Below are 17,358 nucleotides of genomic sequence, written 5' to 3'. Positions count from 1 at the left end.
ATTTAATTTATCTGTAATACAAAAAAAAGAGGTTTATATTATATATCTACTGGAAATCATTACTCCTAAAAAGTAATGTCCTTAATGCTTGATTTCATATAAAGAGTCACACCTATATACTAGCATACACCTTATCTAACCCGTATTCAGCTTTAACTCAGGACTTTCATAATCCACAGATCTCATTTAAATAGCGGAGTGACAGGTCACAGGGAAGGAGTGCTAAGGCTATGTAGCTCTTGTCTAAAGGATGCATCACGTTGAAGGAAAGAAGAAGTGGGGAGACATAGATGCAGGATTTATCCGCCATCCAGAGATGTAGGCAAGAACGCCATGTCCTGACACGAGCGGAGCCAAACAGATCAATTCTTCAGGCACGCCTTGTTTTTTTTTTTAAGATGTAGGGGTTTAACGTTGAGTGGACTGGGCGCAGGGGTGAACCCGGAGGGAAGGGAGTCGCTTGATGAGGAGGACACGTGAGCTACAGAGAGCAATCTTCAGGTTGGTAAGTGGAACGGTGTTAAAAGAAAAACAAAACTAGTCGAAAACACTTCTGCTCAGATAATGGCGCGTGACACGGTGTGACCAGATGCTTAGTTTTTGATGTTTTTTCCCCTCCTATTGACTTTTTGGTTCGAAACATTTATTTTGTCCACACTTTCATTATCGAGATATAAATCATACAAATAATAATAAAACCTACTTGAATATGTTGATTTTTAACTGCTAAAAAATGATTTATTATTTTATTTATAAAAGTGTCTCAAACATTTACTTGTAACCAGCTAGACTGCGGGGAGCGCTGTGACTACCAGCGGGATTACGCCGCGAAGGAGCCCGGTGCGTCAAGAGTTTTCAGCATTTCTGCGCCTTCAAATGTATTCTCCTGGCGTCCACACACTGCACTATTTTGTTTATAAGTTTGTAATTAGGCTTAGCGTCGTCAGATCATCCCCGTGTTCAGCAAAATGTCTCGCATGTCACTCGAGAGAAATTGAACCTATTGGTAGACACAAGAATCGCATTGGAGAAGACGTATTCAAATGTCTTCTTGAAAAAAACGTTTTGAATTGATCCTGTGGCGGACAAGTCTCACAAAAAACAGCAGGCCTATAAAATGTCCTACTCAGAAGATGAAACTTTCAAATTGAAGTGTTTAAACAATGTTAGTAACATTTATTTTTGCTTGATTAATCAAATTTGAAATAGTAACTACAATGCAAATACAACAGACTTGTATACCCATACAAATGACCACCTTCAATCGCCCCCGCTATCTTTGTCAAAGCGTCGCGTTTTCCCTAATGGGGTGCGTTCCAGAGTTTTAGAGTTACATGATTTAAAAAAAATGTATATAGTTTTAGGGCTTGTCAAACTGATCCAATTCTTCAGTAGAGTCGAAAGCGGCCTCACACATACACGTCACTTTCGCAGATAGTCGGTGTATTGATCACATCACTTTGAAGTATACGTAACTTCCTGTGTGCCTCCCAGTCTGTTGTTACAAGTACATTAGCGCAGATCGCGTGAGTGCCTTTGACCTTCTGTTTCCTTGTATGTCACAGAGTGAACTAAGGGAAGCAATGAGACGAGGGAAGAAGAGCGAGAAATGAATGTTGACATTCGTGTATCCGGGACTACCTGATTGACCTCCCTTCCACACCGCCAGCTTCTCAAACAGATTGACTTTATTCAGTTGACTTTGTTTAGTAGTAAGCATACCATTTAAAGAAAGAAGCCAATTGAACAATAATCTAGACAAGGAAATACAAACAAGAAGCGCACACTTGGTGTCATGTATATATATAACAGCACCAGGGACCAGAAGAGAGAAAGTAGTGAATTAAAATAAGGGCATGCGCCGACCGAGGCTCGAACCTGTGACTCTGGATTCGACACCACCGCCTAGCGATAACGCACCAAGCGAAACTAACCTCTAGACCATCGGAATGTCCTAATAAACATTCTTCGGATCCAAAGTCATTTCGCCCGTATGCAAATTACCACCCCAGTGGTCAAAGGTCACAATATATGTATGTATTAGGTGTAATGAAGAAGGAGATTTGATATGTAGATCAACAGCCACGAAGCAATAATGTTACAGTTAGAGCTTAATTCTTTTGTTAGTTAGTCGGCAGCACTCAAGTTCAATTGAGCGACCTTGATATTCTTTGGCTGATTGTGAAGATCGCATATAGTCCAAAGGCAGCAATGAATGCTATTATTTAGCAAAGCCTGTCCTGGTACTATCTGCTTTTCACATTTCTTAAATGACTTTTTCGTACAAGTTCGAGAAAGCATTAAAACAATACATTTATCCATCGACACTTCGACATTTGCGGCTTCACTCTAACGCAGGTTTCATCAGAAAAAGTAATTCGCGGATCTTAATTTTTTTTTCGCGGATTTTCTTAAGAAGTCAGGTCTTCATTCATCGTCATGTGCAGATATTCATCATCATCAATGAGCAGGCAACAATGTACACAGGCAACATGTACACAAGCTGGAGCTGTACAATGATGGGTACCCGTTACAAAGGTAAATTTTATAACTTTAGGTTTATACATTCTTATAAGTAAATACTTATATAAATATATAAATAAATAAAAATAAAAATTTGTTCAGACAGACGTGACTATTACAGGCAAACTTGTTACTGCTTAAAACAACCAGGTGAGCAATTTTTAAACTGGATCTTTATTTGATTTAAATAGTTAAATCAATTATATTTTTAAAATATCATTGTTTAATATGGCAGGTCAAAGCGTTGGTTACGCTCACATTTTATGTAGAGAAATAAAGCCACTTTCTGACGCGTAACAAAAGATAAACTTCATATATCCCATTGATTAGATACTAGATCCACGGGTTTCAGGTCAATTTCATTTCTTTTTGCATCTTTTTGTCGATGTGGCCCGCGACAGAGTGTCAGAAATCAAAATGGCCCGTAGTCCTAATTAGGTTGGGCATTAAAGGTCTAGAATCTAGATGTTTCGCCGGTCAGAACTACTTTCTATGATCACAAAGCGGTCTCCTTACTGCTTTAGATGTGTATGTGTTTGCCTATCGTCACACTGCGGCTTGATTTCTGTGGGTCTGAACTTGTTCTTTAAACCATACCTAGTCTTTCGTCAGTCAATCCCTGAGTGTGTGTGAGTGTGCGTGTAGGATGTGTATCTGAGCATCTGTTAACTCGTGTGAATGACTGGTTGTTTACTTGTTCCATTGTCTTGTGTCGCTCTCCTAACTGGAGGTAATCTTCCGACTTGACAGACTCGAAATAACTGATTGCTGAAATTTTGCAATCTGGAGATCTAGCGGGGGGGGGGGGGGATGCGAGAGGAAATGAGGCTGTCAGAATCTTTGTACGCATTTGAAGCTTAGATAAACATAAGGACTCACATCACACACACACAATATCACATTGTGTGGACATTGATGGAGACAGAATTGACCAGGGTATGTTCTGTACTGGAAAGTTATTTCAATAAAACCCTCAAAGCTACAACATGAGCATCAAGACTCCATGAATCCACGTGGTGTCAGCCGTTGTCACGCCGTGACAAGTTCTTAGACTATCACACCTTCAATAACTAAGGACAACTTTACACTTTTAATAACTAATAAGAACTAATTGATGAGACGTTGCTAAGCTGATTTCAAGTTGAATTCCTCCCATTAGAGACCCTAATAGCTGAATCGCAGGCCTAATGTTTGTGCCTCGAAATAAAACAGAATTTGACTTTATTTTTACGTGTCAGAAGTGATAAAATCTATAGGTCACAGCTGGGTCCATCTCGTCACGTGAAGTACTCCACTTTTCGGGGACTTAAAACAAATGTTTAATTATTATGTGTGATCATTTTGAAAAGACTCAATGTTTAAAAACGATCAATGAACTGTAATGTATAGTGGTCCATCGTTTATCGTTCCAGAACCACCCTTGAAAACCGAGAAATTGTCTCAATTTCTCGATGCGTAACCAACGCTTTGACTTACCATATTATACAATGTTATATAAAAAAGAATTGATTTAACTATTTATAATCGATAACTTCAAATAAAGAACCAGCTTAAAAATTGCTTTCCTGGTTGTTTTAAGGAATAACAAATGAGCTTGTGATAGTCACGTCTGTCTGAACAAATGTGCTTGTGATAGTCACGTCTGTCTGAACAAATGTGCTTGTGATAGTCACGTCTATCTGAACAAATGTGCTTGTGATAGTCACGTCTGTCTGAACAAATGTGCTTGTGATAGTCACGTCTGTCTGAACAAATGTGTTGTGATAGTCACGTCTGTCTGAACAAATGTGTTGTGATAGTAACGTCTGTCTGAACAAATGTGCTTGTGATAGCCACGTCTGTCTGAACAAATGTGTTGTGATAGCCACGTCTGTCTGAACAAATGTGCTTGTGTTAGCCACGTCTGTCTGAACAAATGTGCTTGTGATAGCCACGTCTGTCTGAACAAATGTGCTTGTGATAGCCACGTCTGTCTGAACAAATGTATAAAAACAAAGAGTCATTTTAATTTTCCTTCATTTTCAAAGTGAACACCCAGCGATTACCTTGAACAATAAGTGACATTTGAAGGACTGCTTGTAACTGTCAACAAGTGTTAAGTGCACGTGGTGGGGGTGGGGGTGGACAAGTTGGAACTATCGATATGGAAGTGTTTCACGTCATCTTGTTTGGTGGGCGAGGAAATTTTATACTGGAGAGATTTCAATCATTATGTGCCACTGGTCTAAGCTCAGACATAGTGTACTTTCAAAGAACACGAGGCACTATTCAGACAGACACAGACAGAGAGAAAGACAGACAGACAAAGAGAAAGATAGACAGAGAGATAAAGAGAGAGAGTGAGAGAGAAAGAAAAAGATAAAGAGCAAAATACAGATAGATTGAGCGACAGAGAGAGAAACAGGGAGGGCAAGTAAAAGAGACTAACACAAAAGGAAAATAATAAGAGAATTACAAAATGAGAAAGAGAGAGAGAGATACATATAGAGAAACAGTGAGAACAGAATAGATCAGAGAGAAACTATGAGAAAGAGAGAGAGATACAGAGAGAAACAGGGGGAACAGAATAGATCAGAGAGAAACAATGAGAAAGAGAGAGAGAGAAAGAGAGAGAGAGAGAGAAAGAGATACAGAGAGAAACAGGGGAACAGAATTGAATAGCTCAGAGAGAAACAATGAGGGAGAGAGAGTGTGAAAGAGAGTGAGAGAGAGAAAGAGAAAAAGAGATTGAAGACAAAAAATGTCTGCACGTACCTTTGGCCTAGTGTCCACTACGTACATATACTCAGACTTGGGGTTAGCCTTCAGTATGGCCTGCAACATCTGTTCATCCTCAACACATCTGGCAGAGAAGCCAGACAATGGCTGACTACATCTTGTCAGGGCAGCCTGCAACACAGACGACATACAGTTTGTAATGTTAAGACCTAATATACTGGAGTAACTAAACCTAGTCACTGAGGACACGTCAGGGAGAAAAACAAGAAAATAAAAAAAAATTCTTAAAAAACAAAAAAACAAAGCTTATATTAAGTGTAGTTGTAAATTAGTTTGGATCAGTCATGTAATTAAATTTGTAATAGATCTAGGCTAACAATAGTAAATCTGTGCGATTAGAAATATTTTTACCGATTGTTTTTGTTTAGCTCCATTTCATGCTTTTAGTCTGAGCCTTCTCACTACGCTATGATTCTATCACTGGACCAGTTGGGAAAGGGGTGGGGAGAGAAAGAAGGGAGTATCTGGGTGAAGGTTACCATGATCGCTGTTTTAAATGCTTTTATAATACTTTTTTTTTTTAAAAGCTGAACAACCTGGATTCAAACTCCAGGGCTCTAGCCTGCTCTATTCAACACATGAACTACTGTACTAGAGAGGTGCTTATGAAAATTGAAAGCAAAGTAAAAAGGGGACTAATTCAACTTATACCACCACACCAGTCCAGTAGAATTTCTTTCCATTGTTCGATACCAAACAAAATAATTAATTACCAATAGTCAATTAACGTTTTTTTTTTTAAATTGATACTTGTTTTGTCAGTTAATAAAAGTAAGTGTGCACAATTTCATCTTGATCCGAGATTGGGTGTGGGAGAAATAACGTTTACAAACATTTTACCAGACAGATTGAGTTGATATGTTGTTTTTTTAAAACAATAATTAAGCAAATAAAAAAAAGCTGACCTGATTTTCCGAATGGAGGTAAGACAACACGGGTAGCCTGCCCCTGCTTCTGAACTTTGAACTTCCAACAAGGACATGCGTGGTGGCTGCAGTCGGCACGTACAGAAGACTTGGATAGGTATCACACAACTAGAGGCGATTACAAGGAAAACAAAAAGTCCAACTAGAAACAAATAGATCAAAATCATCGATAGAGATGTATAGAATGATTGACAGAGATTGGTTTCATTTGGAGAAACACGAATGGATCTCATTCACCAATCGTAAACAAACAACATTTAGCCACGTGATAATATTGATAAAACAATGGAAAAAAAAACGTATCACGTGACAGCCTTTATGGATTATATAATTTGTATTGAAGAGATAGAGAATCACGTGCCAAATGTTGTTTGTTTTACGATTGGTGAATGAGGTCCATTTATAGGTATATAAAAACTATGATCTTCAATTTTGAAAATACATTGTTGCACTCAATCTAAATCTAATTTTGTTGATAGCTCTTCTGATCAATGGCTTCAAATTATGAGATAGTTTTTAAAGGATATTTGTTTTCATCAAAACGTCCAAACAATTATTGTGCTTATAATATAGATAAGCTATGGTTATTTTTATACTGCTGGTAATTGCTGTGTAATGCAACACTCTCTCAGCCAAAACATTGTGCTTGACAAAATCCACAAGTTGGTCCAGTCTCTATATAAAGGTCTATGATTAAAACTTATACTAAGTTCTATAATAAAGTATTTCTGGTTTATCGAGTGTTCAGGCCATAATAAACAATATAAAGGCATTAAAGCCTGGTTACAAATCTCTATAGACCTATGCCACTTTTTCTCTCCGATTAGCAATCTCTTTTATTCATATTCTTTTATCTAAACATTCTCATAAGCATTCCCTTTAAAAAAAGGGCAAGATATAGTACTGGTCCCCGAGCCAATTCCTACAAGTCTATTACCTTACCCTTCTAAAACTAAGTGGAAAATAAGTTGATTGATTTTCTTCCCTCCCATACTTCCGGGGGGCGGCCATCTGAATTATGTCAAAGCAAATGAAGATTTACCACCTGAAGACTTGGACTGGAACAATCAATTTGTTCATATTTAATTAAAAAGTCAGCCTCAATGAACTCTTTCCCTGCAATTATTTCGCCCCAGAAATCACAAGACAAAGCAAGCCCTCAGGGAGATCTCTTTGAGACTGTTGTTGAAACAATTCTATTTGGAGATGAATGTGAATGTTTTATCCATCATATAGAAGAAGGAGAAACACAGAGTTTCATTTACAATTTTATTTTCGTTTACATGAAAATCTATTACGTGCTCAAAAAGAAACTAAAAAAACCCGCACCTCTAAGAGAAAAGGCGTGAAATGTAATTGTTTTTAATGATCATCATCATTAATCTTCATTTTGGATGCTGACAATCACCAAGGGATTGGACTTGTTAATAAAGGCTTTAGGCTGAGAGATATAAGGGCAAACACATTGTACAGTTTAGTTTCTAGAATGGTGTTTATTACTGCGCCATCTTGGCTAAGGCTAACCCACTTAAAACAGTGGGCATTTCTAGTCTAAGCAAAGGGACATAACCAATCTACTCTCTCTTCCCCCCCTCTCCCCCTCTCTCTGTCTGTCTGTCTGTCTGTCTCTCTCTCTCTCTCTCTCTCTCTCTCTCTCTCTCTATATATATATATATATATATATATATATATATATATATATATATATATATATACATATGTCACTAGGGCTCACCTCGTATTTTTCATTCAAACTCGTGATCATCCAGTTGCCATTCGGGGCGCCCATTCTGAGAAACTCGGATTGCAAATCGAAAGCGTCCCAGCCATAGGAGCGCTCAATGTTCTCATTAGAGATGAACTCAAAGGCATACAGTTTGTTGATTTCAGCTGAGGGAACAAATGAAAACAAAAAATGTGCATACATTCTCTACTTCGCTATTCACTCTGGGTTTTTGTTGCGTATAGATTTGTTTTGATTAAAACCATAGAAAACGCCTGTGGCCAGTTGGATGGATTAAACATTGAACATCAACATTGTGCCATGAAAATAATTTCAAAACAATAATGGTATTTGACAGAATTTGCTAATCTTGCTTACCCAGCGCGTATAAATGAAAAGCCAGTCTATCATTAATTTACGTCCCAACCCCATATAGTAACAATGATTTATTTAGAAGATACATTTTCATTTCTAAGCTAAGAAAAAGAGAGTGCCACAATCCAAATCTATGGAATAATTGTAAAAGCTATATTTAAAACAAGGGGCGAGGTGGCTGAACGGTTAAGTGCTTGGTTTCCGAACCTGTGGTCCTGGGTTTGAATCTCTGCAAAGACTATGAATTTTGAATTTCGGATTTTTAGGGCTCCTCTGCTGTCCACCCAGCACAACGACCAACCGCCTTTACTTTTACCAACTAAAGCCAGGTACCCATTTTAGCACAAGGACACCCTGCTCGTTAATAGTTGGCAAAAAAAAAAACCCAACAACAACAGATGACCTTAACATCATCCGGCCAATAGATTGCAAGGTTTGAAAGGGGAACATTACTTTTACACAATCAACTATAGGACTCACCTGGCCTAGAAAACTGCAGGAGAGACTGATAAATATCTTGACAGTCTCTGTCTCTGGGGATTATAAAGGTAATACACATGAAGTTCTTGCAGCGGATCTGTAGTGGAGACCCCTCGGCTGTCATTGGGAACTTCTCGATCTGGCCAATGTGCATGTGTAGGACCTAGACAAAAGAGTGGAGAGAAAAAAGAAAACTCTAGTAAGGCCTACTGGGCTCGTTTCAACATTAAGACGACATGGGTTATGTGAGGGGTTATTTAATGGGTTATTATGTTAAAGCAATGGTTGATAGAGTTATAAAATATATTGATTGTTTTAGTGAATTGAATGTAGAATATTTTCAGGGTTGAATTTAGCATAGATGTTTGAATTGATTATAAAAAAGATATATAATGATTCATTTCGACGGCTAATTTAGTCTTTAACTTGCTGTTTTCTTTGATTCTTAGCTAGGTATCTTGTAGTGTCTTTAACTTGCTGTCTTCTTTGATTCTTAGCTAGGTATCTTGTAGTGTCTTTAACTTGCTGTCTTCTTTGATTCTTAGCTAGGTATCTTGTAGTGTCTTTAACTTGCTGTCTTCTTTGATTCTTAGCTAGGTATCTTGTAGTGTCTTTAATTTGCTGTCTTCTTTGATTCTTAGCTAGGTATCTTGTAGTGTCTTTAACTTGCTGTCTTCTTTGATTCTTAGCTAGGTATCTTGTAGTGTCTTTAACTTGCTGTCTTCTTTGATTCTTAGCTAGGTATCTTGTAGTGTCTTTAACTTATTGTCTTCTATTTTTAGCTAGGTATCTTGTAGTGTCTTTAACTAGAGTCTATGTATTTCCTATAGACATCACATTCTCACATTCTCTTGCACTAGTTTCATCTCCAGCTTTGCGTCTTGTTTTTTTGTTTTTTGTTTTGTTTAAACATTTGTATGAATCTCTTGAAATATTTCGGTATCCTAAATTCTAGTGAAACTAATTTGTTCAAAGCCTACCAAAATAATATGAAAGTCATTCAGTCTAAATTGTGAAGATTCACACTGTTCAATGAATTTCTCAATTAGCAGCCAACCCCCCCCCCCCAAAAAAAAAAAAAAACCAACAACAAACAAACAAACAACGACAACTAAAGAGTTATACAACTTTCAGATTGCTCAAAAAAATAAAATAACAAAAGCACAAAAAAAAACCCCTAAGAGTTTTGAAAAAAGACAGCAAAAACTATGGGGGTCCACAAAAATAAGCTAGGACTTTTAACTGATCAACGCCTCTGCCTCAGCCTGCCATGTGTTTCTGTTCCATATACGATTGTTCCCTGACCTGTAAAAAGCTACCAATGGTTGAACTCAAAGCCTAGGATGTACACTAATAAATGTCAAGTGACTAAGGGGATGAGAGTAGCAACGAGACTTGGCGTTCTAAAGAATATTCAACATTTTAGCTCCTCAAAGAGTTACATTCGTTTAGTAAAATAATAAAAATAAATAATTCAACCACTAAAAGAAGTAATTTTAGGGGGAAAAAAGGGGGTGGAGAAAGGTGAATGTTTCTGAACACAAACACGCACACACATTCATCTGGGAGTTTCAACTTGACCTTTCATACATCTCTCCAACTACCAGCCTTAACATCTGAGCCTCGAGTTTCGTGACACGAATAATCAGTTCTCTACGACTTGACCAGGAACACTAACCAATCAGGAGACTAAAGAAAGACGCCTCTGGGAACATTGATACTAATGGAATTTCTTTGAAGACCTCTTCCTTCTCCTACTGGCTCAACACACATCCTGGCCAACCAGCAAGTGATACTGATGGGAGGTTTTAATGTTGGTTTTACAGCCCAACAGACAAGGCAGAACGAACAGTAACAGCACGACAGTCGCCTCATTTTACTGCGCCATACATCTTCAGCTCGCGCTCGGGGGCCGCTTTCAGTTCCAGAGACAAACTGCTAGTTTTGTCAGGGAGAAGAAGAGAATGTTAATAACGCGATAGAAATGAAAGTAAATTAAAAAATTGATTCGATTCTATCAGTGGTGACCAACCTTTTTTTTTTCCAACATGGGGGCCATATATATTTCAAAAACTTGTCATGGGCATTATCGAAAAATAAATCGTCAAGCTCAAAGGTAATGAGCGGCAATTGAGCCCATGAGGCTTCATTGTGCACTGTAGGCATTAGGCGTCACAAGGGTTTGAAAAGTACTAAAGGGCCGGATAGGACCTCACTCCGTCGTTTAGGCATCCCTGGATTATGTAGTTTTATAAGAGCCCCCCCCCCCCCACCCCTCCCTTCAACCCAGCCTCGTCTTAAAACATTAAACCAAACTGTTGCATCCATAGACACTTCAGTGATGTCATAGACACTTCAGTGATGTCATAGACACTTCAGGGATGTCATAGACACTTCAGCGATGAGCTGACAACATTGAAAGGATTGAGACATACGTAAATTCAAACACATTATATAATGTCTAGACTAATAAATGAATAAACACAATATATATTGTCTAAACCATTTAAAGAATAAACACAATACATACTGTGTACACATGTCTAGAATACTCAAAGAATAAAGTTGATAACTATGATAGCTAGACCTACTTCAAGCTCCCTACATTATATACAAATCATGAAGTTAAAAACGAATAGAAATGGAGTATATGTTTTTGAGACAAATTAGGAATAAACAGGACATATAACATAATAGCAGCCCTAAGGTACCAAGGTTATCAAGAAGGGGAAGAATCTATAACGAAACATAGCGCCCAGAGGAGGACTCGAACCGGTCCTATTGATTAGCAGTGAACAGGCACCGGTCTACTTACACAAGTGGTCGCAAACTGCGGCTTTTTGGCTCCTTACGGATTATAATATTATTAACTTTCCTTGTAAGAGAAAAGAAACTTTTATTTTAACTACATGCCTACGAAAAAGAGAAACAGTTTTAGAAAGAAACATTAACATGGATAAAAAAACAACAACAAAAAAACAAACGTGTATATTATTATCTCCGACAGACAGCTGTGTCCCGAAATACTTTCAATACGTTGTTTTTTTTTTAAATTTATTTTCTTCCAAGTATTCGGTCGGTCGGGGGAAAGACGGTGCGAGAGGTGTATTCCATTCTTGTCTGAGTTATTAGATCCACTAAAGGCCTTATAAGGGAACTTCTGGGATTAGTTCCACTCAAACGCATGGAGTAGATACAGCAAATGTAACTGAGCGATTCGAAAAACATGAAATTAGAAAAATCATCTCGATTTCGACAGACAAGTATGATGTGTGTAAGAAATGGACTTCCCGCCATATTTCGAAAGATACTTATTATTGAATTGTGTTCGCTATGAATCCAAATATTTTATCTGATGTTGGATGTTCTTAGCTAAACTAGATACAAATACATTACAAAGAAAAAGAAACACATTTTCTTTCCATGATAGAATTAAAGTCTTTCGAAAACAAAAAAAGTGCCTTCTTCTACAAAGATTTTCCTTATCAATTGAAATATTGTGAAGAAACTGACATGATCTCAGACCAACACTGTCTAGTATGTCCAAAGACTTTATAAACAGTAAAGCGATGTTAGTGACCGGTTCGTCTCTGTTAAAACAACAACTCTGAATGCCTCAGTAACAGAAAATTATTGTCGCCCTTAAATACAGATACTGGCAGCTTTGATATATGCAGTTGCTGGATTTGAAACAAGAAAGAAAGAAATGTGGATCTCAAAATATGGGAGTCTCTGAAAATGTATGTGAATTAAGTTTACAACATCACTGGCAGATATGTTGATTTTTATCCCCTGGAATAGTATTCTTGAGTCACATGATTAATTGAACCAACTAGCGCTTGTTACCTTATTTGGGTCTACAGATTGATGCAATCAGTTTCAAGCATGAACTACTCTAGAATAAAATAAAAAAAAAGACAATCGGCTAATCCATCAGAACTTAAATGAAAACCAACACAATACAAACTTGACTTCCACTTACTTTCCAAGGAAATGCAAGGCGGTTGTTCATTTCATTGGAGCATTAGTACTTTTTTTTTTAAAGGATACCTTTATTATTTTTTGTACAAAAATGTGACCTTTTTATTTTCTAAAATATGATACAAAGTTTTATTTCATGTAGCATTAGTTGAACAAAGACATATTTAGCAAATGTCCTCTTAGGAGTTTACTTTTCATTCAAACTGCAACCAAGGTAAGTTTTAAATAATGTGGCTCTTTGAATAACCTTCAATTATGTAAATTTAAGAATTCGGCTCTTTTGGATGACCAGTTTGCCAACGACTGACCATTCTTCACCTTCTTCTCTCAATACCCTTGGCACCTTAGTTCTGCTAATATTATGTGTAATACATAAAACATATATAGCAGACACTTTACAAACTATACCCAAGACAAGATCTAGCTGGATCAAGAATACAAAAAGATAACACTGTGACCTTATATTTTTCTTTTATGATGATTACTTTTATTTTTAGTATCGCTCTGAATCTATACAACTAGATGTACTGTGCTCTGGCTAAAGCTCTTACACTTGGGATCCTGGAATGAGACCAATTCTCCGAGTCTTGGCCCAAAGTGTCAGTGATCGCTTACAGCCTGAGAGATATATCGACGCTTCTGAGCCCACCCCCTAAATTATACTCCTCAGCTTGACCAAATATTGAGTTGTCTATGTGGGCTTAGCGGCCAACTAATGCCCAAAATACAAGGGGACGCGACTCAAGGAGCTTAAATCTCATCAAGGCCTAATGCGAGTGATCAGGGGCAAAGCATTGAAGAGGGATTTGTGCCAGCAACAAATGACATGTTACAAAGGGCCTGCTAAACAGCTTCTCCCAGTTCTAGCAGTTGCGCGCGTCGGAGCACGTGACGTTTCGAAGTGAAGTTGATTGTGACAGATCTAGAGAAATATTTAGGCGAACTATTTGGCACTGGTAGAGTAATACAATTCAGTTTTCTTAAGAAAAGCCAGAGGTCCTTGCATATGACAACAAACATTAATTCAAAGCTTATATGCTGTTAAGTTCAAATGTACAAAAATCGCCTAGCAGAGGAGCAGTGTTTGTTCTCCCTGTGTAACATAAACTGATTGTCGTATCTCGTGAATGTCAAAGCATTACATCGTCTGCTACATTTGTGTTGCATTTCTCATTTTTATTTGGACACGCCTATCGCCCAGCAGACGTGAAGTACGTAAAAGTCAAGTTCAAGTATGTGTACACATTTCATGGCTGTCATCTGCGCACAAGCTAAAACAAATGAACTGAATATACTGGCGAATGAGAAGAATATGGAGGGGGGACACATAGTTAAATGTCGGATTGAAACACCGTGATAGAATGTCGTATTGAAACACCGTGATAGAATGTCGTATTGAAACACCGTGATAGAATGTCGGATTGAAACGCCGTGATAGAATGTCGGATTGAAACACCGTGATAGAATGTCGTATTGAAACACCGTGATAGAATGTCGTATTGAAACACCGTGATAGAATGTCGTATTGAAACACCGTGATAGAATGTCGTATTGAAACACCGTGATAGAATGTCGGATTGAAACGCCGTGATAGAATGTCATATTGAAACACCGTGATAGAATGTCGTATTGAAACACCGTGATAGAATGTCATATTGAAACACCGTGATAGAATGTCGTATTGAAACGCCGTGATAGAATGTCGGATTAAAACACCGTGATAGAATGTCGGATTAAAACACCGTGATAGAATGTCGTATTGAAACGCCGTGATAGAATGTCATATTGAAACACCGTGATAGAATGTCGTATTGAAACACCGTGATAGAATGTCGTATTAAAACACCGTGATAGAATGTCGTATTGAAACACCGTGATAGAATGTCGTATTGAAACACCGTGATAGAATGTCGTATTGAAACACCGTGATAGAATGTCGTATTGAAACACCGTGATAGAATGTCATATTGAAACACCGTGATAGAATGTCGTATTGAAACACCGTGATAGAATGTCGTATTAAAACACCGTGATAGAATGTCGTATTGAAACACCGTGATAGAATGTCGTATTGAAACACCGTGAAAGAGTAATGGCTTGAGATACATCGCTAAACAATGTAAGACTGATGTGTCAATGTAAGACTGGTGTGTCAATGTAAGACTGATGTGATGGAACATAATGAAGAAAGGGTAAGATGGAATAGGTCTAGAGGAAAAGAACCAAAAGTCAAATGCAAAAAGCGTATATTTATCATCTCATTAACTCAACACATCACAGAATAGTTTACAAAGAAAGGGATGTGACCTAGATGTAAAAGCAATTTCCGGAAACCAAAGTTAATCAAATGACAATGAAAATGCCTTGTCTGTTCAAAAAACAACAAAAAGCCAAACCCTCCAAACTGTTGACCAACAGAAAACTTAAAAAGAAACAGACTTAACCTGCCCAGTGTTGTGACACAGTGAGCGCAGTCATCAATCAATAGTGTACAATTTTTATTACGTGGTTGTCTTTCTTTATGAGCCAAGAACCAAACTATATAGGAAAAAACAAAACAACATGGCAATATTTTTTTTGACAATATTCCCAAAAAAATCTGGCAAGACCGCCACTATAATCGATCTTAACTTTAGCCCTAGTATCTTAAACTATGACAACCCTCCGAACACTTCCCTGCTCGTGTAGCCCAACAGAAGAGATAAAAATAAATATTTCCATCTCTCTCTCTCTCTCTGTCCATATTTCATTCCACACACTTCTGAGAACCTTTTCATAGCTGGAGGCCAGGTTTTGTTTCCTCTCTTCTAGAAGTTGAATGTTCGTATGCCAAGAAGGAACGATACAAGAGGAAAAAAAATTACAGGAAAGAGGAGGGGATGAAATGAAGAGTATAGGATCTATATTTAGATCAGATTACAACCTATGGCGTAATATATTTTTAAGGGGATGTAAAGGATCAAGAAACAAGTTTAAAATTTGTGCTGCCTCCCAAAGATTCTTTTTTGTTCTTGGAGAAATCCCATAGCATTCAGATCACTTGGAGACAGACATTATGTTCTAAGGCGCTGTTGTTTTTTGCGTTACAACGTGCTAAACACGGGGATCATATAAATTACCAACGAACGAATGTCACGGGCCATATCAACAAGAAGAATGTTGGGTTCAATGGAAGTGAACTTTGCGGCTTCATTGTGCCTTGTGAGCAGACATTTTGAGGACAGGATAGGATCCTAACCCTAACCCAGCAGTTAGAACATCACAGCTTTAGGGGACAGTCGAAGGCATTTCGTGCAACTGCGACAAAGAATGGAGAAAAAAAATACAATATTCATTTTTTTTAAAAGTCTGAAGCATTGGTTACAAAATAAAAATGTGAAAAGATTGCAAACATCTCGCTTCTTTAGTTTCAATGATGCAGACATTAAACGGAACCAGGTTTTTACTCTCTTCACAAACCTCAGCTGAGCAACAAGAGACTAAAACAGACATTCAATGGATCCAGGTTTTTACTCTCTTCACAAACCTCAGCTGAGCAACAAGAGACTAAAACAGACATTCAATGGATCCAGGTTTTTACTTTCACAAACCTCAGCTGAGCAACAAGAGACTAAAACAGACATTCAATGGATCCAGGTTTTTACTTTCACAAACCTCAGCTGAGCAACAAGAGACTAAAACAGACATTCAATGGATCCAGGTTTTTACTTTCACAAACCTCAGCTGAGCAACAAGAGACTAAAACAGACATTCAATGGATCCAGGTTTTTACTTTCACAAACCTCAGCTGAGCAACAAGAGACTAAAACAGACATTCAATGGATCCAGGTTTTTACTTTCACAAACCTCAGCTGAGCAACAAGAGACTAAAACAGACATTCAATGGATCCAGTTTTTTACTCTCTTCACAAACCTCAACTGAGCAACAAGAGACTAAAACAGACATTCAATGGATCCAGGTTTTTACTTTCACAAACCTCAGCTGAGCAACAAGAGACTAAAACAGACATTCAATGGATCCAGGTTTTTACTTTCACAAACCTCAGCTGAGCAACAAGAGACTAAAACAGACATGAAGAAATGAGCTGTAGCTCTCAATATTTGGCAAAGCTTTGTCTTTGTCTTCTTTGTCCAGAAAACAAATGTTTAGAAAGAAATAGATATGAATCGACATCTTTGCAAACATGTATTCAAATGGCAACCACATTGACCTAGATCTACAAGGATCTGACCATGATGTAAATACACCTGTGTTGAAGAGGGACACGCGACTGGATCCAGAAATATCCGAACAAAGCGGAGATGAAAAGTACACGTCATACAGGGGACTTGATTTGAATGTCTCGGATAAACGGACGTCATTACTCCAACTTCTCCAGACACTCGACAAAGTGAACACAATGGCAATCCAGCAAGAATAATTGGATAAGTGCTTTGTTTTTATAGCCACACTCTCGCGCTTACACACACACACTCAAATACTTTATGAAAAAATATATAAACTTTTTTTTAGCAAGTTCACATTTTACTTCCGTATTTCTAAGTATGAAATAAGATTTTTTATATAGATAG

At 37.7% G+C, this 17,358-nt stretch overlaps 1 protein-coding gene across 5 annotated transcripts in view; it reads right to left on the bottom strand.

The window, feature by feature from the left end:
• Nucleotides 1-17,358, bottom strand: part of LOC106052271 (myotubularin-related protein 6-like) — a 106,038-nt gene that overhangs the window by 24,009 nt on the left and 64,671 nt on the right. For all 5 annotated transcript variants that reach the window (XM_056037751.1, XM_056037749.1, XM_056037747.1 and 2 more), the window contains 4 exons: nucleotides 8,806-8,968; nucleotides 7,963-8,117; nucleotides 6,207-6,335; nucleotides 5,278-5,412 (listed from right to left, as the gene is read on the bottom strand). In XM_056037751.1, the coding sequence (XP_055893726.1) occupies nucleotides 5,278-5,412; nucleotides 6,207-6,335; nucleotides 7,963-8,117; nucleotides 8,806-8,968 (582 nt within the window). The remainder of the gene's footprint in view (nucleotides 1-5,277; nucleotides 5,413-6,206; nucleotides 6,336-7,962; nucleotides 8,118-8,805; nucleotides 8,969-17,358) is intronic.

Source organism: Biomphalaria glabrata, chromosome 8, assembly GCF_947242115.1.
Source record: "Biomphalaria glabrata chromosome 8, xgBioGlab47.1, whole genome shotgun sequence".
Taxonomy (NCBI): domain Eukaryota; kingdom Metazoa; phylum Mollusca; class Gastropoda; family Planorbidae; genus Biomphalaria; species Biomphalaria glabrata.
This window is presented reverse-complemented; position numbering and strand designations above follow the sequence as displayed.